General features: G+C 40.7%; 1 protein-coding gene across 1 annotated transcript in view; it reads left to right on the forward strand.

Annotated features, from left to right (window-relative positions):
• The window catches only part of LOC117532296 (tubby-related protein 4-like), a 46910-nt gene that overhangs the window by 16198 nt on the left and 5301 nt on the right, over positions 1-25411 (forward strand). Inside the window, 12 exon segments of the mRNA XM_034195615.1 lie at positions 1953-2081; positions 2226-2387; positions 4925-5105; positions 5191-5298; positions 5659-5825; positions 12354-12578; positions 12664-12898; positions 18274-18397; positions 23162-23253; positions 23256-23305; positions 23417-23510; positions 23602-23745. Coding sequence (XP_034051506.1) covers positions 1953-2081; positions 2226-2387; positions 4925-5105; positions 5191-5298; positions 5659-5825; positions 12354-12578; positions 12664-12898; positions 18274-18397; positions 23162-23253; positions 23256-23305; positions 23417-23510; positions 23602-23745 — 1711 coding nt within the window.

Below are 25411 nucleotides of genomic sequence, written 5' to 3' on the forward strand. Positions count from 1 at the left end.
CAATACAGTAATTAGCATTATATCCTTTTAAACTGAACAAACAAAAAACATTATATCTTGACATTAAAAAAGTGTGCTACATTCTGTAGTGTGATGATTCATGGAGACAATTTGCCCGATTCACAACGTGACAGAACGTTACGCTTTATTACGCGTAGTAGTGCTCAGCAGCGTGGAACATTATTATTGACCGTGTGTAATGGTTCCTGATGATTTGCCAGTGATACATACCTTTAATCATAATGCATGGTAACAGGTTGCAGCAGTTCTTGAAGACTCCTGATGCCTCTGTCCCGAATCATCACATTTGTGTTCAGCGGCCAAGAACGTGTAATTCATGGCATTTGTGACTTGTCGTCATTATGTGTAAACGCAGCATAATATTGTAGCTTTGGTTCAAGATCCACTTACTTTGGCATAGTAATAGCTACAAGGTTACATTATTTTTATTCAGGTCAAGATCATGCCAGATTCATATTGCTCACAATATGCTAAACCTTTATATTACACCTGAGGTACTTCATGAATGTGTTTGTTAAATATGGATTGTTGAATAGAAATGTTTGTTATTGTTAACACTAATGTAACTAATGTATATATAGTATGCATAATTTGAGTGTATTTCGTTGCTCATAAAATAAAGAAAAATTTAAAAGAAGTTTGGAAAATCCACTTTTTTCATCACATATTATAACACGATTGGACCTCACTTTTTCAACCAGGTCATATTTTTTTCAAACCCACCTCAAGGCAATTGCATTGTGCGTTAGTCAATAGAAAACCCATGAAATGAAAAATTAAAAGTAAATAAAAGGCCCTTGAGTCAATTTTAAGTACAAAAAAAATGTAATTAAAAATGACCCTTGCGGATGTTACGCCGTCTGTCAAAACCAAGTGGGAGATATAGATGGTTAAAAGTCACATAAACTATAGCTAACATTTACACTTAGATGGGCATTCTACTTTAAAATATGTATTATCCGATATACATCGTCAATTTGTATAAAAGATATGTGTATTAAGAAATTATAACAAGTTGAAAACAACCTGAGAATTGTCCGTCAAAAATAACATCTGCAAGGGTCCATACTCTTATTAATTTCACTTTTCCATAATAGAAAAGTGAAATTTTTAAAGTTAATAGTTAATGAGTTATCTTGAGCTTTGTGTTTTATGAAAGAAATATATGTGTACTACAATTTCAAACTAGTTTGCAATAAAAACATGTAACTTGAAAAATTGACCTTTGTGTTACACTTTCATAACAATTTAGCATTTTGTGAGCCATATTTAGTTATCCTTTGTTATCCAAAAATTGTCTGAGCATAAAATGAACACTGCATTTACAATAACAACCTGAAATGGGGTGATGCACTGCAAAAATATTAAACTCAACATCTTCTGTGTCATCTCAGATTGGTAGAAAATATAATGTACTATTTACGATGGATTTTGGCATGCTGAATTCAAATATGACAATAAAAATGACTGGTTGGCTACTGTTTCTAAGATATTTAAGTCTTTACATTTTAAGCCTACATAATTATATTGTGTTGATAGTAGAGGTTTCATGATAAATTGTGCACATAGGTCTTTTCATCTTTCTCTGACTGTTCATACAACATATAATAACATTTCACCTGTTTTTTTGTAACACTTTAAAAATCATCAAAAGGTAACCCTTAGTAGCATAGTAGCAGCATATCTTAAAACTAGAGCCAATCGACCATTTCAAACATCATTTTCATTCTCAGTGGCCCAAAATTAGTAAAGTTTGACTACATTTATTTCAGAAGTATTTTGACTGTTGATGAGTTGCCAAAATATTAATTAGCTGTGTGTTTCCCCATCTAAGCAAGATTGCATTCAACCTCCATTGTGTTTCAGGATTTTGCTCATGGTATTTGATTCATAACAGGTTTTCCTCCTTGTGTTTGGAATTATCTTGGCAGGTTGTCTTGGTGCGGTGGAATGAACCCTTTCAGAAACTGGCCACATGTGATATGGAAGGAGGGATTTTTGTGTGGATCCAGTATGAAGGACGGTGGTCTGTGGAGTTAGTGAATGACAGAGGGGCTCAGGTAGAAAGTTCAAAAAGAAGAAAATATTTAATCTTTTTTGTATCCTATGTATGTATTATTGATGATATACTGTATTAAAATCAGATTGCACATGGTAAAGATTGCATTGTGTCAGTATGCTGCACACAGATGTTTCTCCTGCAGGTGAGTGACTTCACTTGGTCACACGATGGCACTCAGGCACTTATCGCGTACAGAGACGGCTTTGTGTTAGTTGGCTCAGTCAGTGGACAAAGACACTGGTCCTCTGAGATTAACCTAGAGAGTCAAATCACCTGTGGCATCTGGACACCTGATGATCAGCAGGTAAACTATCTTGTGCTTGGACTTACAGCACTGTGCAAACACTTTAGGCACATAAGACTTTCGATTAAAATATACAGTTGCAGATAAGACAGCTGCAGATAATTTTAAAGTGATCGTAAAAACTATTAGATACAACAGGATTTTCATATATATTTGTAAGAGTGTTCCATGATGCATAACACAGAATGGCTGACGCACATCCAAAATGTCCTCGTAACTATCTGATCTTAACCTAACTGCCTTATAAAATGGCTGATGCACAAAATGTCCTTGTATTAATGTCCTGGTAAAACTATCAGATCCTTTTACAGCTGTCTAATTGATAAAACCATCTGATCTTTTTATATATGTTTAATTGATAAAACCAAAGTATTCATGTCTATTTGGAAAAAGATTCAGCATGATGGAACACTGTTTTTATTGCATGAAACTACACTACATACATAAACACACACTATAAGATATTTACATAACAACCATGAACACACCGTGAACAGACACCGCCCATTTTCACCACTCTGCAGCTAGCTCACTTCGACACTGACTCAAGCCAGGTTAAGGACTGCCCATATGGGGGTGGCTTAGACTGAACTACTATATTGGTGAAACCCAATCATGCTCAAGTTTGAGCTTGTCTGCACTAATTTGGGATATACAGTCAACAAAAATATAAACGCAACACTTTTGGTTTTGCTCCCATTTTGTATGAGATGAACTCAAAGATCTAAAACTTTTTCCACATACACAATATCACCATTTCCCTCAAATATTGTTCTCAAAGCAGTCTAAATCTGTGATAGTGAGCACTTCTCCTTTGCTGAGATAATCCATCCCACCTCACAGGTGTGCCATATCAAGATGCTAATTAGACACCATGATTAGTGCACAGGTGTGCCTTAGACTGCCCACAATAAAAGGCCACTCTGAAAGGTGCAGTTTTGTTTTATTGGGGGGGGGATACCAGTCAGTATCTGGTGTGACCACCATTTGCCTCATGCAGTGCAACACATCTCCTTCGCATAGAGTTGATCAGGTTGTCAATTGTGGCCTGTGGAATGTTGGTCCACTCCTCTTCAATGGCTGTGCGAAGTTGCTGGATATTGGCAGGAACTGGTACACGCTGTCGTATACGCCAGTCCAGAGCATCCCAAACATGCTCAATGGGTGACATGTCCGGTGAGTATGCCGACCATGCAAGAACTGGGACATTTTCAGCTTCCAAGAATTGTGTACAGATCCTTGCAACATGGGGCCGTGCATTATCCTGCTGCAACATGAGGTGATGTTCTTGGATGTATGGCACAACAATGGGCCTCAGGATCTCATCACGGTATCTCTGTGCATTCAGAATGCCATCAATAAAATGCACCTGTGTTCTTCGTCCATAACAGACGCCTGCTCATACCATAACCCCACTGCCACCATGGGCCACTCGATCCACAACATTGACATCAGAAACTGCTCACCCACACGACGCCACACACGCTGTCTGCCATCTGCCCTGAACAGTGTGAACCGGGATTCATCCGTGAAGAGAACACCTCTCAAACGTGCCAAACGCCAGCGAATGTGAGCATTTGCCCACTCAAGTCGGTTACAACGATGAACTGGAGTCAGGTCGAGACCCCGATGAGGACGACGAGCATGCAGATGAGCTTCCCTGAGACGGTTTCTGACAGTTTGTGCAGAAATTCTTTGGTTATGCAAACTGATTGTTTCAGCAGCTGTCCGAGTGGCTGGTCTCAGACGATCTTGGAGGTGAACATGCTGGATGTGGAGGTCCTGGGCTGGTGTGGTTACACGTGGTCTGCGGTTTTGAGGCTGGTTGGATGTACTGCCAAATTCTCTGAAACGCCTTTGGAGACGGCTTATAGTAGAGAAATGAACATTCAATACACGAGCAACAGCTCTGGTTGACATTCCTGCTGTCAGCATGCCAATTGCATGCTCCCTCAAATCTTGCGACATCTGTGGCATTGTGCTGTGTGATAAAACTGCACCTTTCAGAGTGGTCTTTTATTGTGGACAGTCTAAGGCACACCTGTGCACTAATCATGGTGTCTAATCAGCATCTTGATATGGCACACCTGTGAGGTGGGATGGATTATCTCAGCAAAGGAGAAGTGCTCACTATCACAGATTTAGACTGGTTTGTGAACAATATTTCAGGGAAATGGTGATATTGTGTATGTGGAAAAAGTTTTTAGATCTTTGAGTTCATCTCATACAAAATGGGAGCAAAACCAAAAGTGTTGCGTTTATATTTTTGTTGAGTGTAGTTGAAATGAGCTGAAAATCCAATAAATTTTGTTGAAGTTATTGTGAGTACAAGAATCAGTGCTCTTTACAGTAAAGTTGGTAGGTTTTAGAGAAACCTCATCATGCTCAAATTCAGTCTCATCCAAGATACATTGAAGAGATACTTTGATATGAGCTTTAAAGGTAGCTTGTCTCACATCAAACCACCTCATTTATTTATTGTGCCGCATGTGAGGCTATTTTATGCTCGACATGTTCATTTTATCACATCCCTTCAGGTTTTCTTTGGTACAGCAGACGGTCAGGTGATAGTGATGGACTGTCATGGGCGGATGCTCGCACACGTTCTTTTGCACGAGTCCGATGGGATTGTGAGCATGTCATGGAACTGCCCTGACTTCTTGGTGGAGGACAGTACAGAGAGCGACACGGACTCTGACGACAACATTTTGCCTTTAGGTATGAACCCATTTCCAAGCTGCTCTTGGGAATGGTTGTCTGAGTTCAGTGTGCAAAAGGATGACATTTTCTTTTTTCCTCCAAGTGCGCAGAGTCAAGCCTTTGTTGACCGTCACCTTCTTATCAGGAGACATCAGTTTAATGAACAACTATGATGACCTTTCTCCTGCTGTAATACGATCAGGTCTGAAAGGTAGGATCCCGACTCTTGAAGACACAAAAATTTGTTCACTAATATTAGTTATACGAGGGATGATTGAGAGGTTTTGAGCCAGACCCAGAAAAAGTAGGGTGTGGTTATCCATCTTTTGTATTCTGAGAAACCAGCATTTCTCAACATTGCACCTCCTGAGTCAAAACTTAACACATTCTCAAGAAATGTTGGTTTCTCAGAATGGAAAAGATGGAGAACCACACCCTACTTTTCTGGGTCAGGCTCAGAGCTTCTCAATTGCCCCTTATATGTTGACTATAGGTGTGTCACCTCAGCTTATGGAGTTTTTGGTGTTGGTGACACATGCTTGTAGGTTTCACACTTGTCCTTGTCCTCCAGATGTTGAGGCCCAGTGGTGCTCCCAGGGAGACCTCCTAGCTGTGGCCGGCATGGAGCGTCATGGAATCCCTGCAGACATTGCCTGTGCATCCATCATGAGGAATGCCCTTGTTAAGTTCTATAATGTACAAGGGGAACACATCTACACTCTGGAAACACCTGCACAGGTGGGACCAGCAGAATTTTCAGTAGCACAGTTAAAACAGAGACAACCAGACAACCCAATTCAGTTCAATTTAATAAGCTTATAAAGCACCAAATCACAACAAAAGCCGTCCCAAGTTGCCTCACACACAAAATATATATACATATACATAACATATACATAAAAATTAAAATAAATAAATAAAAAATTCAAGTACATAATTAAAAACAGAAGTAAGAGAATAAAACAGATCAAAAATAAAAACCATTCATAAGAAAGAGAATAAAAATATGTTTTAAGTCTTGACTTAAAAATGTCCACGGACTCCGACTGCCGCAGATCCTCACTATATTTTGCAGATGGAAAAAAAGCAGTCCTAATAACATCCCTGATATGGAGGTCAAAGGACAACGTGGGATCAAAAAATCACCCCAACGTTCCTCACTTGACACACAAACCCAGGCTGTTTGCCAGCTGGTCAAATTGATGCTGATGACTCGCTGGACCAAGAACCATCACCTCAGTCTTATCAGAGTTTAAAAGTAGGAAGTTACTAGACATCCAGTTTCTCACTGATAGAAGACAGTCCTCCAGGGATTTTATGGGAATGAGATTTCCCGCTTTTATTGTCATGTACAACTGAGTATCATCATCATAACAATGAAAGGCAATCCCAAAACGCTGCAGTATATGCCCAAGGCGCGCTACAGACAGGGAGAAAATCAAGGGGCCTAAAACAGATCCCTGTGGAACCCCGAATCTCATGTCACTAAAGCGCCTTTCACACCGGGGGTGCTCTCGGTTGCTCCCAGTTGCGCCGTGCGTCATTATGACGATGCCGCGTGGAAGCAACTCAGTGCAGAGACGATGCAGCTCGGCGCCACAACAGCGCGAGGGGCGCAAAGGAGGAAGCAAGTTGGGTGCCGAAAAATTAAACCTGTTTAATTTTTTGGGCGTCCTGTGCTCGACGCAGAAAGGAAGTGGTTCCAGCACAAGTCGGGGCAAAGAGGCGTAACTTGGGGCAAAGAGGCGTTACCCGGCGTGACTTTGAGCCAATTTATGATTCCTGCTGTGTTCCATTGTTCCCGCAGTATAAATCACGCAGGATTGTTTTATACCGTGTACTTAATGCAGTAAAAACTACATGCTGAAAAAAAAGACCACAGAAAAAAATGCTGATTGCAGCTCAGCTCCTTCTCTGTGTGGAGCTGTCTGGTGAAGAGACGCACTGAGAAGCAGCTGCAGCTTCTTCTCTCACAAATGTGTTTAAATAAAATCCATAAAAGTCCTCCTCACACGCTGATTGCCAGAAATATCCAGTAAAAAGTCCGGACATCTCTAGTCCACTCATGGATGTTCGTTCACGCGCACACGTGTGAACAATTAAAAGAAAAAAAAAGTCTGGCTGCAGGCATTAGTTCCTTGTTCTCTGCTCATACTCTCACATCACAGTTAAAAAAGGACAAAAAAGGACATAAGTCCTGAGACAGGACATGTCAACATCAAGTAGAACTCCAGACATCTCCACATTTGCTTAAGGACGATTCGCTCGCGTGCACGTGTGCGTGCATCTTGCGGTCAAAGGAGGAAAGATAAACTATAACAGAACTCATAGCACAGCCCTGCAGCTCTGCACAAGAACAAATATAAAATAGAAGAGAAGTCAGAGTGCACAGTCTGTCTGCAGGCAAACTGCACTCTGACTTCTCTGTGCAGAGAACCTGCAGGCTGCATTCTCACCTCCTCTCTGCCCCTGCTGCATGCACCTGACGCAGATATTCCTGCGTCGTCATGACACCACAGGAAGCAACTGGGAGCAGCCCCGGTGTGAAAGGGGCTTAAGGTTAGAGGTAGTGTTATTTTACAAAAGACACTGAGAATGACTGGACATGTATGACGTCAACCACGCAAGAGCACTTCCAGTAATCTCAAAAGATTCTCCAACCTATCAAACAAAATATCATGATTCACAGTATCAAATGCAGCACTAAGATCCAAAAACACCAAAACTGTAGTGGTGTCTGAGTCCATTGCTCGCAGAAGATCATTCACTACTTTAGTGAGCAATGTCTTTGTGGAGTGATATTTCCTAAAAGCAGACTGCAACGGCTCAAAAAGATCATTTTCAATGAGGTGGTCCACAAGCTGCCGTGAAACCACCTTTTCCAAAATTTTGGAACAGAATGATAGATTTGATATCGGCCTGTAATTTTTCAATACACTAGGGTCAAGATTTGAGTTCTTAAGTGATGGTTTAATCACTGCAGATTTAAAACATTTTGGAACAGACCCAGAGGTTAATGACAGATTGATAATTTCCAGCACAGTTGGCCCAAGAGTGGGCCACAGGTCCTTAAACAGTTTTGTTGGTATAGGATCAAATAAACAGGTTGTGCTTTTTGTAGACACCACGGGTTTCATCAGCACGCCAAATGAAACACCATTAAACTCTGCAAATCTATGCAACACCTCAGTGGTAGGCATTTATATGGAAGCGGGGGTCTGTCTATAAGGTGTTGCCTTGATTGTTATGACGATAGAGAGAGAACTAACCTCAAGAAGCAGAACACAGACAAGATACAAATAAGAACTGTCTTTATTACTAAGTGTGAACACTGGATCAACAGGGAAGGGTATGGGCGGAGAGTCAGTCAGGAACTGGACCTGGACACAGTTATAGAATAACACAGGGGTTAGACAAACAGGGAATAGTGCTTCAGCAGTGTGAAGACTTAAATTACAGATATCCTTTTCACTACAACTGGCTGTTAATCATCTTGACCAGGTACAGACTAAAAAACAAATCTTGAACCAAAACTGAAAGAATCAGTAATCAAAAAAAAAAAATCCACTTTGCTGGACAGTAACTCTGAGTGTAAATATACAAATCCAATTTGCCAAGTGCAGTTTTAAGGGCCCCTTCACACATAGTGTGAATTTGGTCAAATTGTGCATTAAGTGCACATGAAGCAGGAATTGTATGCAAAATGTGTAAAATTGTAGCTGCATCCAACGCCTCGTACGCCTGCTGCTACAACTATTTGTGCACACCAGCAGCTGAAAGACAGAGTGTGAGCTGTGTGAACCCATCAAACACTCTCACGGCAGGTGTCAGCCAAATTCCAGGTGACATGCATGCACATCTAACACCGCTCGCATGGCACTTATAAAATGCGTGGCCAGTTGCACTATTAAAACGACAACAGTCTGCAAACAACACTGTCGTGCTGGATGTGAAATTTGTCTAAGTGCTCCACGAGTGTGGCTTTGCAAACAGACACAGTGAGTTGGTGTGTGCGCCAAACTGACAGGAGGTGTGGCTGCCAACAGGAGCAGCTGTGGAGATCTGTAGATCTGGACATCACGGCTGGACAGCACACACTGTGTTTGGACAGACATGGACTAACAACTGCCCACTGTGACGTGCGTGTGTCTGCTTGCTGTCCTCATGGTGGACATAAATAAAAACATATATTGCTGTGATGACGGGCTGCAGCGAGTGAGCGTGTGCACGGTGTACACATTGACAGGCTGCCCCCAGGTTGAAACGGACTGTCAAATCAGAACACGCAGCGAGCAATCCGACTGTCGATCTGAAAGTGCAGGTATGAATCCTGTGGGTAGCATGTTTTTTTTTCCACAGCAGTGGCGCATTGTGGTTCCACACATACCAGCTGGTTTTTATTTTTTATTTATTCCACATCAGTGGCGCAGTGTGGTTCCACACATACCAGCTGGTTTTTATTTTTTATTTATTCCACATCAGCGGTGCGATGTGGTTCCACACGTACCAGCTGGTTTTTATGTTTTATTTATTCCACATCAGTGGTGCGATGTGGTTCACCTCGTCCCGTGGAACACAGTGCGAGTAGCTGCAGCTCGAAAGATACTGTCGTGTGCACAATCCGTCGCACTGGGATTGTGCAAGCCTTCCTGTTGGTGCAATGTTTTGTGGTTCGCTCATACGAGCTGTTTCACCGTGAGTCGCCCTGAGTTGTACTTATTTGCACTGTGTGTGAAGGGGCCATAATCCAAATTGTAACCACAACTGAAATTCCTCTTCACTACAAATGGTGTGACAATTTAGCAGGTCAAGATGTGTCAGGTCTGGTAATGGTCATTGTCTTTACTGGAGAGATCAGAATCCATATCAAGCCTGGGAGCTTGTGCTGGTATAGTGCTGGTACCCAGGTAGAGGACCGGTCACGATCCAGAAAATATATTTAGGGAGCAGGCTGGTCTCAAGGATGATAATTAAACAGGCTCAGGGTCAAGACAGGCACCAGTCAGGACAGAGGGCAAAACAGACAGGGTAGACAACCGGCAAGACAGCGGAATGAACACTGAAGTGATCTGCAGGGAAGCAACAACAATGTGACACGTGCCTCCACAGCGTGCTGCTTAAGACGCTGAGTGTTGATTAATTAAGTGGCTGCCATCATGCGAAGAAGAAAACAGGTGTATGCACTCAGCAGGACTGTCAGAGAGGCCATCAGGGTTGTGTCAGAGCGAAACATAACAGAGTCTTGTGCGTTTCAGTCCGGTGAATCATTATCTGAATCAGACATGAATTATTTTACAAAGAAAGTCTTTCATTTGTTGCTTTGAGCATTTTGAAACAGTGACTCCTTTCCTCAAATGACTGACTTGTTTTGGGTTATGAATGCATCAAATCAGGATTTATTTTGTGAATGAATTGTTTCATTTTATGTTTTGTATGTTTTTAATGCTAAAGAGTCTGGTGCAAATGTCACACATTTTTGGAGACTGAGGCAACTGACTTTTTATTCTGCATTCACAAGTATCTTATAAGTATGCCTTTATACCTGATTATGTTAAAACACATTTTTGTAAAAATTATCTTTATTATTTTGAAATATATTGTATGTGTATGTGGAGTATTTCCAATGTTATTTGCATTGTAGTGGGCATATGAATTAAAATAAAACATACAAGTATCCCCGACACTTGATATAAATAAGAAGGTACAGTTGTGTTCAAAATAATAGTAGTGTGTTTAAAAAGTGAGTAAAGCTCAAAATCGTATAACAGCATTTTCATGCACACAAATGCATTGGGAACACTGCACATTCTATTCCAAATCAAAACATGAAGAAACTTATTATTTTGCAGAAAGTGAAGAAAAAGGAATATTAGGTTGTTCAAAAAATAGCAGTGTCCGCATTTTTCTTTCTGTGACCCTTATTATACCCTTACAAGTGGCCCTTATTTAAGGACGAAGGCAACAAATGTTGTACATGCTGGTTGCTGTGCATTTGTCTCTGAAATCTGAGTAAAATGGGTCGTTCCAGACATTGTTCAGAAGAACAGTGTACTTTGATAAAAAGTTCATTGAAGAAAGGAAAACAAAAAGAAGTGCAGAAAATAATAGACTGCTCAGCTAAAATGGTCTCAAATGCTTTTAAAATGGCAACCAAAAACCACAGACATGGAAGAAAATGGAAACCCGCCATTCAAATGGATCAAAGAATAGCCAGAATGGCAAAGACTCAGCCAATGAGCAGCTTCTGGGTGATCAAAGAAGGTTTAACGTTACCTGTGATTACTGTAACAATTAGAAGATACTGATGTGAAGCCAAATTATGGGCGAAGTCCCACTGTTGAAAAGATGACGTGCTGAATAGGTTACAGTTTGCCAACGAACATATTGACTGGCCTAAACATAATGTGGACTGATGAAAGCAAGATTGTTCTTTTGGATCTAGGGGCTGTAGACAGTTTGTTAGACGACCCCTAAAAACTGAATTCAAGCCACAGCACACTGGATACAGTGAAGCATGGTGGAGCAAGGATCATGATATGGGGATGTTTCTCATACTATGGTGTTGGGCCTATTTATCACATACCAGGAATCATGGATCAGTTTCATCAAAATACTTTAAAAGGTCATGTTGCCTTATGCCAAAGAGGAAATGCCCTTGAAATGGATGTTTCAACAAGACAATGATCCAACACACCAGCAAGTGAGCAGCATCTTGGCTCCAGACCAACAACATTAACGTTATGGAGTGGCCAGCCCAATCCAGAGACTTTAATCCAATAGAAAGCTTGTGGGGTGACATAAAACATGCTGTTTCTGAGGCAAAACCAAGAAATGCAGAGGAATTGTGGAATGTAGTCCAATCGTCCTGACTCTAGGCAACACAGATGCAAAGCAGTTCTCAGAAACAGTGGTTATACAACACATTAGTTCAGTCATTCACAGGAAAGTTAAATCTTTAATCAATTTTCATTTTATGCAGTAAATGTTTGAGTTTGTAAAGAAAAATGCAGACATTGCTATTTTTTTGAACAGCGTAATAGTACTTTTTCTTCAGTTTCTCTAAAGTAATAACAAATTTGATCAATTTTCTTCATGTTTTGATTCGGAATAGAATGTGGTGTTCCCAGTGCATTTGCATGTATGGAAATAAAAGCTATTATAAGAATTTTGACTTTTACCCACCCTTTTTAAACACATTGCTATTATTTTGAACACAACTATTAATACAGGTTTTGCTAATGGTGTTCTTTTCTGTCTGTTTCACAGAGAGCTATCACTACCATCTGTTGGGGTCACAGAGACTCTCGTCTGTTCCTTGCATGTGGACCGGCACTGTATGTGGTGCGTGTGGAGCACAGGGTGGCCAGCCTGCAGCTCTTATGTCAGCAGGGCATTGCAAGTGCCTTGCGGGAGGAGAAGGATGTGGGGAAGCTGAACATGCCATCATTGCTCTGCTCCTATGTGACCTCGGCATTCATACCCACCATTAAGGTGCAGTATTTTCCATCTCCTGAGTAAAAGCCAAACCCAGACCGAGACATGTTTGTACCTCAGCTGCTTCCTCTCTTTGTTCTAGCCTCCAATTCCTGACCCCAACAACATCCGTGACTTTGTCAGCTATCCAACAGCTGGAAATGAGAGGCTCCACTGCACCATGAAGCGAGCAGAGGACAGTCCTGAGGCAGGCGGGCCCTGCTACACCCTCTACCTAGAATATTTGGGAGGACTGGTTCCTATACTCAAAGGAAGGCGCATCAGTAAACTACGGCCCGAGTTTGTCATAATGGATCCAAAAACAGATCCCAAAGCAGGTGGGTTTATACATTCAAAGAGGCAGTGAGCTTTATGAGTGACTGAATAATGTTTGAACTGCAAATAAGCAGCACTTCTGTAGGAACATTCACCTTGTTTTATGTTTGTAGGCTACAATAGATACAGTTGTATGCAAAAGTTTGGGCACCCCTGAAAATTTTCATGATTTTCCTTTATACATCATTGGTTGTCTGGATCAGAAATTTCAGTTAAATATATCATATAGCAGATGAACTCACTGATATTTGAGAAGTGAAAAGTTTCTAGTATTTACAGAAAGTGTGCAATAATTATTGAAACAAAATTAGGCAGGTGCATAAATTTGGGCACCCTTGCCTTTTTATTGATTTGAATACATTTAACACTAACTATTGGAACACAAAATTGGTTTGGTAAGCTCATTGACCCTTGACCTCCTTACACAGGTGAATCCAATCATGAGAAAGGGTATTTAAGGTGGCTATTTACAAATGTTTCTCCTCTTTGCATTTCTTCTAATGAGTGGCAACATGGGAGCCTGTAAACACCTCTCAGATGACCTGAAAACAAAGATGGTTCAACATCATGGTTTAGGGGAAGGACACAAAAAGCTATCTCAGAGAGTTCAGCTGTCAGTTTCCACTGTGAGGAACATAGTGAGGAAATGGAAGACCGCAGGCAAGTACTAGTTAAGGCTCGAAGTGGCAGGCCAAGAAAAATCTCAGATAAGCTGAAGCAAAGGATGGTGAGAACAGTCATAGTCAACCCACAGACCTGCTCCACAACATGATCTTGCTGCAGATAGTGTCTCTGTGCATCGTTCAACTATACAGCACACTTTGCACAAAGAGATGTAATGCATAGGAAGCCTTTTCTGCGTACATGCCACAGAGTCGCTTGAGGTATGCTAAAGCACAATTGAACAAGCCAGCTTCATTTTGGAATAAGGTGCTGTGGACTGATGAAACTAAAAATTGAGTTATTTGGACATAACAAGTGGCGGTATGCATGGCTGAAAAAGAACACAGCATTCCAAGAAAAACATGTGCTACCTACAGTAAGATTTGGAGGTGGTTCCATCATGCTGTGGGGCTGTGTGGTCAGTGTAGGTACTGGGAATCTTGTTAAAGTTGAGGGTCACATGGATTCCAGTCAATATCAGCAGATTCTTGAGAACAATGTTTATGAATCAGTGACAAAGTTGAAGTTGCACTGGGGCTGGATCTTTCAACAAGACAATGACCCTAAACACTGCTCAAAATCGACTAAGGCATTCATGCAGAGGAACAAGTACAACATTCTGGAATGGTCATCTCAGTCCCCAGACCTGAATATTATTGAAAATCTGTGGTGTGATGTTAAGTGGGCTGTCCATGCTCAGAAACCAACAAACCTGAGATGATTTGTAAAGAAGAATGGTCCAAAATACCTTCAGCCAGAATCCAGACTCTCATTGTAAGCAATAGGAAGCGTTTAGAGGCTGTTATTTCTGCAAAAGGAGGCTCTACTAAATATTGATGTATTTTTTCTGTTGGGGTGCTCAAATTTATGTACCTGCCTAATTTTGTTTAAAGAATTATTGCACACTTTAAGTAAATCCTAGAAACTTCATTTCACTTCTCAAATATCACTGTGTTTGTCTGCTATATGATACAGCAGTGTTCAGAATAATAGTAGTGCTATGTGACTAAAAAGATTAATCCAGGTTTTGAGTATATTTCTTATTGTTACATGGGAAACAAGGTACCAGTAGATTCAGTAGATACTCACAAATCCAACAAGACCAAGCATTCATGATATGCACACTCTTAAGGCTATGAAATTGGGCTATTAGTAAAAAAGTAGAAAAGGGGGTGTTCACAATAATAGTGTGGCTTCAGTCAGTGAGTTCGTCAGTTTTGTGGAACAAACAGGTGTGAATCAGGTGTCCCCTATTTAAGGATGAAGCCAGCACCTGTTGAACATGCTTTTCTCTTTGAAAGCCTGAGGAAAATGGGACATTCAAGACATTGTTCAGAAGAGCAGCGTAGTTTGATTAAAAGTTGATTGGAGAGAGGAAAACTTATACACAGGTGCAAAAAATTATAGGCTGTTCATCTACAATGATCTCCAGTGCTTTAAAATGGACAAAAAAAAAAACAAACAAAACAGAGACGTGTGGAAGAAAACAGAAAACAACCATCAAAATGGATAGAAGAATAACCAGAATGGCAAAGGCTCACCCATTGATCAGCTCCAGGATGATCAAAGACAGTCTGGAGTTACCTGTAAGTGCTGTGACAGTTAGAAGACGTCTGTGTGAAGCTAATTTATTTGCAAGAAAAAGTCCCTCTGTTAAATAAAAGAAGAGGTTACAATCTGCCAAAGAACACATTAACTGGCCTAAAGAGAAATGGAGGAATATTTTGTGGATTGATGAGAGTAAAATTGTTCTTTTTGGGTCCAAGGGCCGCAGACAGTTTGTGAGACGACCCCCAAACTCTGAATTCAAGCCACAGTTCACAGTGAAGACAGTGAAGCATGGTGGTACAAGCATCATGATATGGGCATGTTTCTCCTCCTATGGTGTTGGGCCTATATATCGCATACCAGGTATCATGGATCAGTTTGGATATGTCAGAATACTTGAAGAGGTCATGTTGCCTTATGCTGAAGAGGACATGCCCTTGAAATGGGTGTTTCAACAAGACAGTGACCCCCAAGCACACTAGTAAACAAGCAAATCTTGGTTCCAAACCAACAAAATTAATGTTTTGGAGTGGCCTGCCCAATCTCTGGACCTAAATCCAATTGAGAACTTGTGGGGTGACATCAAAAAGCTGTTTTCTGAAGCAAAACCAAGAAATGTGAATGAATTGTGGAATGTTGTTAACGAATCTTGGAGTGGAATAACAGCTGAAAGGTGCCACAAGTTGGTTGACTCTATGCCTTGCAGATGTGAAGAAATCATGAAAAACTGTGGTTATACAACTAAATACTAGTTAGTGATTCACAGGATTGCTAAAAAAGCAGTTTGAACATAATAGTTCTGAGTTTGTAGCATCAACAGCAGATGCTACTATATTGTGAACACCCCTTTTTCTACTTTTTTTTTTTTACTAATAGCCCATTTTCATAGCCTTAAGAGTGTGCATATCATGAATGCTTGGTCTTGTTGGATTTGTGAGAATCTACTGAATCTACTGGTACCTTGTTTCCCATGTAACAATAAAAATATACTCAAACCTGGATTAATCTTTTTAGTCACATAGCACTACTATTATTCTGAACACTACTGTATATTTAAGTGAAATTGCTGATCCAACACCAATGATTAATAAAGGAAAATCATGGAAATCATCAGGGGTGCCCAAACATTTACATACCACTGTATCACTCAGCACAGTGACCCACTGGCCACCTTGCTTCCATCAGGATAACCAAACTACAATTCAAAAGGATGTGGAATAAAGGATGAAGGGGAAAAAACATCGAAGTTTAATGAGTAGTATTTTACCCAAATTTAATAAATGCAACTATAGAAAGTTTGTATATAGGTATTTAAAACAGTGCTGGGAAAGTTATTTCCAAAATGTTAATACATTATAGATTGCTAGTGTTATTTTCAAAGTAATTTGTTACATTACAATATTACTGTCTCTAATTGAAATGTATTACTTGCCTGCTGCATACTTTTGAGTTACTGTCACCAAAATAGCTACAGAAGTAGAATTTGGCATTCTAAAATGCTAAAATGTAGTTTACTGCAGCTCATTATGCTATCCATTGGAGGAAGATGTGGTGTAGCATAATGACTGTAGGCTCTTAAGGCTATTAAAAACAATATAATTAATATAGTTAGCACAATAACTGCTCAAGGTGCAATAAAGTAGCAATCACAGCCAGAATCCTAAAGGATCAAAGTCTGGTAAAATTATGATAGAGATGGTGTGAATATTTAAAGGCTTGGCCATTCCATATTAAACACAATAGAGCTAGAGCTCACTATAATGTTACCTATAGCCTAATGGCATGACAAGGTAGACAATCTGTTTCTTTTCATTCTATTCTTTTATTCTCTTTCAGTTCAAGAAATTCATAGCACAAAACCTGCATTCACAAAGCCGGCATGCTGGATATAACTTATGCTTTATTAAGAATTATGAAGTACTCTTGAAGGATTAGGCTTCAGCCTCAAAGGGTACAGTGCAATCATTTTGGTCCAACTTCACAAAAATTAACGTATAGGCTGACATAACCTGCAATTGCTAAGAAAATAAAACACAGGCCAAACAGAGAAACAGTACTACACCTATGTGCCAAAATATTAAAAACCAAACAAACACATACATACACAAAAATGATAATGAATCGGCATTTATTACCAATGGGACACTGCCCCCCCCCGGTCCTTAATTGGAATAAGTGGGTTTAGGAAATGGTTGGATGATGGCTGGATAGAGCTCCATGTGTGTTCCATGTTCAGTGCAGATTGATTGGAGTGAGAAAGGTCAACTTTGACCTTTGACTCAAATAACCAAGCTACATATGGTTGTCAATTTTGGTGGATATGGAATGAAAAATTCTGACCTTTGACCCCCAGTGACATCAACCTTTACCAAAACAAGCAGTTTAAAAGCAATCCAGCCTCGACTTTAATCCACATACCAAATAAAGTGGGCCAAAGACCCGGTAGTAGTTTGAGGGGGGACAATCAGACAGACAAACATTTCACAAATTTACCTTTAAAAGTCAGTTTATTTGGGGAGGAACTACCTAAGGGCCCCTCACACAACACGAAAGATGCAGGAAACCAGAAGACAATCCACGAACCAAAAATGAAATGGGGAACCACGAAACATTCCACCTGCTGTCGTGAGGAATGCACGTTCAGACAGGCATGCACGAAACCGCAGTGACGGTTTCTAAGTGTGCAGCGAGGCAGTGTTAGATATTCGTGTGTGACACCTGGAATTTGGCCGCCAGCTGCTGAGAGGGGGATCGATATGAGCATGCGCACAGCATTCGCTGTCTTCCGACCGCTTGTATGCGGTGTTTAGGTGTACGAGGTGTTTTGAGGAGGCTCTGATTTTTCATGAATGGCATGCAATTCCTCCTTCATGCGCTAGTCTGGCTTCAATCGTGTTATGTGTGAAGGGGCCCCTAATGGTTTTAAAAGAGTATTCTGCTGATTTTGTTAAAATCCCATTATGCTTGTTGTACTTGTAGGTTTATGAATTGAGCTGTAAACCTACAAAGTAATCAGGTTTTCTATTGTTCTGAACTTGGTCTTTTTATTATTTTACATTCAGCATTAATTGCATTTTCTGCAGTGTGATATGATGCTGCAGTATGTTAGAGCTGGGTGGTATGTATGAGGGCCCAATTAATTTTTTCAATTTATCATGTTTTCTAGAGGAGGTGTGTGTGAACCCCATGATCTCATATACTGACAGCTGTAACTGTTCAGACTCCAGTGACATTGAGCTGAGCGACGAATGGGTCAGCAAGAAGTCGCCAAAGTTGTCCAGAGGAAACAGGTCAACCAAACACTAGAAGTTATATGTACAGTAGTGTTCAGATAATAGTAGTGCTATGTGACTAAAAGATTAATCCAGGTTTTGAGTATATTCTTAGTTGATACATGGGAAACAATGGTACCAGTAGATTCAGTAGGTTCTCACAAATCCAACAAGACCAAGCATTCATGATATGCACACTCTTAAGGCTATGAAATTGGGCTATTAGTAAAAAAAAGTAGAAAAGGGGGTGTTTACCAGCACCTGTTGAACAAGCTTTTCTCTTTGAAAGCCTGAGGGAAATGGGACGTTCAAGACATTGTTCAGAAGAACAGCGTAGTTTGATTTAAAACGTTTAATTGAGAGGGGAAAACTATACGCAGGTGCAAAAAATATAGGTTGTTCATCTACAATGTTCTCCAATGCTTTAAAATGGGACAAAAAAACAGAGGCATGGAAGGAAAATGGAAAACAACCATCAAAATGGATAGAAGAATAACCAGAATGGCAAAGGCTCACCCATGGATCAGCTCCAGGATGATCAAAGACAGTCTGGAGTCACCTGTAAGTGCTGTGACAGTTAGAAGACACCTGTGTGAAGCTAATTTATTTTGCAAGAATCCCCCACAAGTCCCTCTGTTAAATAAAAGACATGTGCAGAAGAGGTTACAATTTGCCAAGAATACATCACCTGGCCCTAAAGAGAAATGGAGGAATATTTTGTGGACTGATGAGAGTAAAATTGTTCTTTTTGGTCCAAGGGCCGCCAGACAGTTTGTGAGAGGACCCCCAAACTCTGAATTCAAGCCACAGTTCACAGTGAAGACTTGAAGAGGTCATGTTGTCTTATGCTGAAGAGGACATGCCCTTGAAATGGGTATTTCAACAAGAAAATGATCCCAAGCACACTAATAAACAAGCAAAATCCTGGTTCCAACAAACCAACAAAATTAATGCCTCGCAGATGTGAAGAAATCATGAAAAACTGTGGTTATACAACTAAATACTAGTTTAGTGATTCACAGGATTGCTAAAAAAGCAGTTTAAACATAATAGTTTTGAGTTTGTAGTGTCACCAGCAGATGCTACTATTATTGTGAAAACCCCCTTTTCTACTTTTTTACTAATAGCCCAATTTCATAGCCTTAAGAGTGTGCATATCCTGAATTCGTGGTCTTGTTGGATTCGTGAGAATCTACTGAATCTACTGGTACATTGTTTCCCATGTAACAATAAGAAATATACTCAAAACCTGGATTAATTTTTAGTCACATAGCACTACTATTATTCTGAACACTACTATATATAATATATATATATATATATATATATATATATATATATATTATATATATATATCACACTCTGTCTTTCACAGCGTACATATACTGTATTTCATGCAGCTCAATTTACCAATTAGGTTACATATATTTTTAATTAATGTTCTATAGTGTTGACTCTTCTATGTGAGGAATTAGGCAATGGTGTACAATGGCATTTGGCTCTGGCTTTAGTGATATACTTTCATTATAAAATAGAAGCACTCGGACAGCACAACCTCCGCCAAGGCCATAGGGTCACTGAGTCACATGGAATACCCTTTGGCAAAGAGACTTATTCCACGTTGTTTCACGCATCTACTGTCATGATTCAGATTCAGTGGTTAACCCTCTGGGATTCGAGGGCATTTTTTGGACAGTTCACTCGCCTGGCATATATGTTTTATTTATTATTGCTTTTAACAGCTCTCCCTGCATCCCACAATCACGTTTTATGTCTCTTTTTTCAGGACAACCTGTACTTTCAAAATATATATTCTATAGTTGTGTTTTATAAGTGTAATAAAGGTTTTCAATCAGAAATAAGAAAGGAAAAAGTAAAGCGAAAAATAATTTTCCACACACATTTATTCAAAACACACAGCAAACTATAATAAACAACTGTTTTTACACTTTTATAAAGGTAATTTGAGCTCTTGTGTGAAAGACTACAACAAAAAGGTTCAAACAATGAACACAATGCACATTTGAACGATATATACAAAATGGTCTATGCGTTTTTTTTTGTCTTCATCTCAAAGTAATTTCTGTATGCTATTACACAAAGGTCACATTACAAACTTCTACTATGAAGTTGACTGTATGTTGTTCTCTCCTGCTCTAAAAGCAACATTCATATTCGAGGCTTATTCAGTTTGAGGAGCGGCCCCTCGCTCCATTGATATGGTAAACAGTGCTTTACGCCGGAGCGAGAAGAGCTTGCCACAGGCTTATCCAGTAACATTCACAGGAAAACTATTCGATACTCACACACTGTTTGAGCACGTGAGATTTTATGAGAGGCTCTCTGTCTGCTCACTTTCACTTTCGCTGTGCATAATGGCGCAGGGCGCATTGGAGCAGCCAGGGGGCTATTCAAATGGGCCAACTAGTAACACATCAGTCCTAAAAACAATCTGGGTGTGTCACGTGGGGTGAATCAGCCCTACGATTAGATTTTGGAAAACCCATGTGACGGTGAACCAATTCCGATTGGACACTCACATTGCTCACATCACACAGCTTCTATGAGGAGTACAAAGATGGTGCCTCCAAATGTCTGCGGAGTTAACTTTTCAGCAAAAAAAGTAAGTTTCTATCTCATATCATTAAAAAGTTATTTATAATTTAGTAAGCTTGGTCTCAGCCGTCGTATACGACGGCGTCGGCCCCAGAGGGTTTTAAACCTTAGATCGGTCAGCCAATGTATTTAAGATAAACTGCTATGAACTACACAATTTTTTTATTTTCTAATAACACATTTATTCAATGAGGCGAAACAAATGCTAAATTATTGTTGTGTCGTAACTTAATTTTTGTTCAGCCCTTTGTGACCCGTCTTCAATCAATCAATCAATCAATTTTATTTATATAGCGCCAAATCACAACAAACAGTTGCCCCAAGGCACTTTATATTGTAAGGCAAGGCAATACAATAATTACATAAAACACCCAACGGTCAAAACGACCCCCTGTGAGCAAGCACTTGGCGACAGTGGGAAGGAAATAACTCCCTTTTAACAGGAAGAAGAAACCTCCAGCAGAACCAGGCTCAGGGAGGGGCAGTCTTCTGCTGGGACTGGTTGGGGCTGAGGGAGAGAAACCATGAAAAAGACATGCTGTGGAGGGGAGCAGAGATCAATCACTAATGATTAAATGCAGAGTGGTGCATACAGAGCAAAAGAGAAAGAAACACTCAGTGCATCATGGGAACCCCCCAGCAGTCTAAGTCTATAGCAGCATAACTAAGGGATGGTTCAGGGTCACTGATCCAGCCCTAAACTATAAGCTTTAGCAAAAGGAAAGTTTTAAGCCTAATCTTAAGTAGAGAGGGTGTCTGTCTCCCTGATCCGAATTGGAGCTGGTTCCACAGGAGAGGAGCCTGAAAGCTGAAGGCTCTGCCTCCCATTCTACTCTTACAGACCCTAGGAACTACAAGTAAGCCTGCAGTCTGACAGCGAAGCGCTCTATTGGGGTGATATGGTACTATGAGGTCCCTAAGATAAGATGGGACCTGATTATTCAAAACCTTATAGTAAGAGAAGAATTTTAATTCTATTCTAGAATTAACAGGAAGCCAATGAAGAGAGGCCAATATGGGTGAGATATGCCTTTTCTCCTTCTAGTCCTGTTAGTACTCTAGCTGCAGCATTTTGAATTAACTGAAGGCTTTCAGGGAAACTTTTAGGACAACCTGATAATAATGAATTACATAGTCTAGCCTAGAGGAAATAAATGCATGAATTAGTTTTTCAGCATCACTCTGAGACAAGACCTTTCTAATTTTAGAGATATTGCGTAAATGCAAAAAAGCAGTCCTACATATTTTGTTTAATATGCGCTTTGAATGACATATCCTGATCAAAAATGACTCCAAGATTTCTCACAGTATTACTAGAGGTCAGGGTAATGCCATCCAGAGTAAGGATCTGGTTAGACACCATGTTTCTAAGATTTGTGGGGCCAAGTACATAACTTCAGTTTTATCTGAGTTTAAAAGCAGGAAATTAGAGGTCATCCATGTCTTTATGTCTGTAAGACAATCCTGCAGTTTAGCTAATTGGTGTGTGTCCTCTGGCTTCATGGATAGATAAAGCTGGGTATCATCTGCGTAACAATGAAAATTTAAGCAATGCCGTCTAATATACTGCCTAAGGGAAGCATGTATAAAGTGAATAAAATTGGTCCTAGCACAGAACCTTGTGGAACTCCATAATTAACCTTAGTCTGTGAAGAAGATTCCCCATTTACATGAAACAAATTGTAATCTATTAGATAAATATGATTCAAACCACCGCAGCGCAGTGCCTTTAATACCTATGGCATGCTCTAATCTCTGTAATAAATTTTATGGTCAACAGTATCAAAAGTCTTCATGAAGTTAGATGCAAAAATGTTGAAATTGCCACAGGCCCTATCCTGCAATGATAAAGAATCCTTTAAAAATTACTGGATCCGGATTGTGTTCCGGATCATTATCAAAATTTATGACTTCTAAGTTAGGCCAAGATACACTCCTGGTAAAAATTTTATTGAAATCCGTTGAGGATTTTTTGAGTAATCCTGCTAACAAACCAACCAACCAACCAACCAACCAACCAACCAACCAACCAACCAACCAACAAACAAACAGACGCGACCGAAAACATAACCTCCTTGGCGTAGGTAACAATCATCAAGCTGTGATATAAAGCAAAAAGGACATATTTCCCCATAAATGACAATAAATTTCTTCTTTCTCTCAAAGAATGAACATAGAGGGGAGAAAATCTCCCAGACTCTCACGTGCCAATCAGGAAGGCCAACGATCACCACACTTACCAACAAAGAGGCCTCCAGTTCGGTCCCTAGTCTGACACATCGTGAGTTTTCTATGGATGGAATCACAGAGGTACAAAGCACTGCTGTAAGGTCTGCTGCTACAAAACTGTTCAAACCTTAACTCTCCATTCATTGTTTCTCAAATCAATAATTCTGACTTTTCCTTTTCTGACCTTCACAGCATAATTACCTTGCTCAGGTCACATCCAACATTTGGGGGACTAAGTTCAAAATTGTGGGACTTGCCTCTTTTCTCCCGGCCAATCTTGGTGCTGGTAAGTGACACAAATTCCACACAGGTATCATATTATATCAATATCCAATTTTATTAACTTAAGTATAGCTGTATTTTTTCTTATGTTGTAGTCATTTACAAGACAAGTTTGCTTCATCTTCAACCAAGGCAGATGACAATCTACCTTCCAGAAGTGCGAAAGATTTCACACGACTTTATGAGCCTGCCTGTATTCAACCCCAATGTGTTCAGTGAGGATGAGGATGATTTACCAGGTGTAAAAGAATGCACAATATTTTTAACTGAAATGCCCTATAAATATGAAGGTTGGCTGAAATGTTCAGAGGGTAACCATGATGCATTTGTGAGATGAGACCATGAGTGGTTAATTTGTCAACATTGTTCTTTTTAAAGTCTATATAAACTTCTTTCAGCACTGATGCAGCACTTGGATCCGTTAAGGCCCCCTCACAATAGCATGATTGTTGCCGAATGGCACACAAAGGAGGAATCGTATGCCACTCGTGAACAATCGGAGTTGCGTCAGACGCCTCATACAGCAGTTGCCACAACCTTTTGGGCACGGCAATGTACTCTACATTTGTGTGCCGCTCGCGGCGGAAATCCATTTGGAAGGCGGGCAAGATGAGGTCGCACTGCCATCTGATCATGTTTACAGTGTTCCCACGGTGTGTCGAGCGCAGGTCTGACATATCGTGCCAGGAATGAGCAGCTGAACGAAATCATCGGCCATGTTGAACTGTGGCCGAATGACGTTGATTGAGGCAGCATTCACACCAGTGACCAAATGTCGGCAAATCCTGGACGAATGGCCATTCGACTCCGCTCTCAGCCGGAGTCGGCCAAAGTCCAGGTGCCACCCACGAACATCCAACACCACTCGCAGGGGACTTAGAAAGGCGGAGCTTTTCGCGCAGCCGGCATGAGAGTAGAGTGCAAGCGATGACATTCGAGCTGGCTATGCGAATGGCCCCACATTTTTCCAAGTGCCCCGAGAGTTTGTTATTACCAAGCAACACAAATGTCATGCAAGTGTACCCCCCCCCCCCACAAGACAAATGGTGTGAGAAGGATGCTGTGCCCCCCTGCCCCGCCAGCCACACCATGATCCAACATTGTCAGGTGCGGCTGAGGTGTCCGGAGTGCGATCGCTGTCCAGTGCAGTGCGCATCTGGACAGCTGTCATGTCCAGCTGGAACAGCTGACCGCTGTGTACTTGCAGCTCAGCTGGAGAACACATATTGTGCCGGTGAACAACATGAACAACACTCCATGCAATGCACATGTGTGGCTGGGCCTCTCATGCTTTCATGACATGCTGATAATTCCATACAGACAAGATGACATGGGGACCGGCCAGCCACGTCTGAGCGCGCACGGCATGGTGTGAACTTTATCAGCCAGGCTAATGTCACTTCCACACGTAAATTGTAGTCCACATGATAGACAGAAAGAGTGGAAAATAAATAAAAACATATGATAAGGGGAAAGGCATGAACTCATTTATGTGTGATGGCTTTGCTCATAGTGCTGTGGACACACGGGGCATTTCAGCTAATTGCCGGCCAGCGACTCACTGTCAGCTGGAACTGAAAGTGCGCACGACGTGTTACATTAAAACACAGGGATCAGACAGATGCAGGACAAATAACTAAATACAACAATAAGTACATACATATTTTCATTACAAATCCATAAAATAAATAATCACAGAACAAAGGAACAGAGAGTAAGACGTTTTTTTCTGTGAGCGGTGAGTTGGTCCACAGAGGTGTGTGTGACTGCGAGTAGTGCCTGTGAGACCTCTGTCCTCACAAGTCATAGCTGGAGAACACATGTGCCATGCAGGATATCACATCACAACACTCCACAGTGAGGCGCGTGCATCGACATGCTGTCCTCACGTAAAAACACATATCG

The sequence above is a fragment of the Thalassophryne amazonica genome, chromosome 19 (assembly GCF_902500255.1).
Source record: "Thalassophryne amazonica chromosome 19, fThaAma1.1, whole genome shotgun sequence".
Taxonomy (NCBI): domain Eukaryota; kingdom Metazoa; phylum Chordata; class Actinopteri; order Batrachoidiformes; family Batrachoididae; genus Thalassophryne; species Thalassophryne amazonica.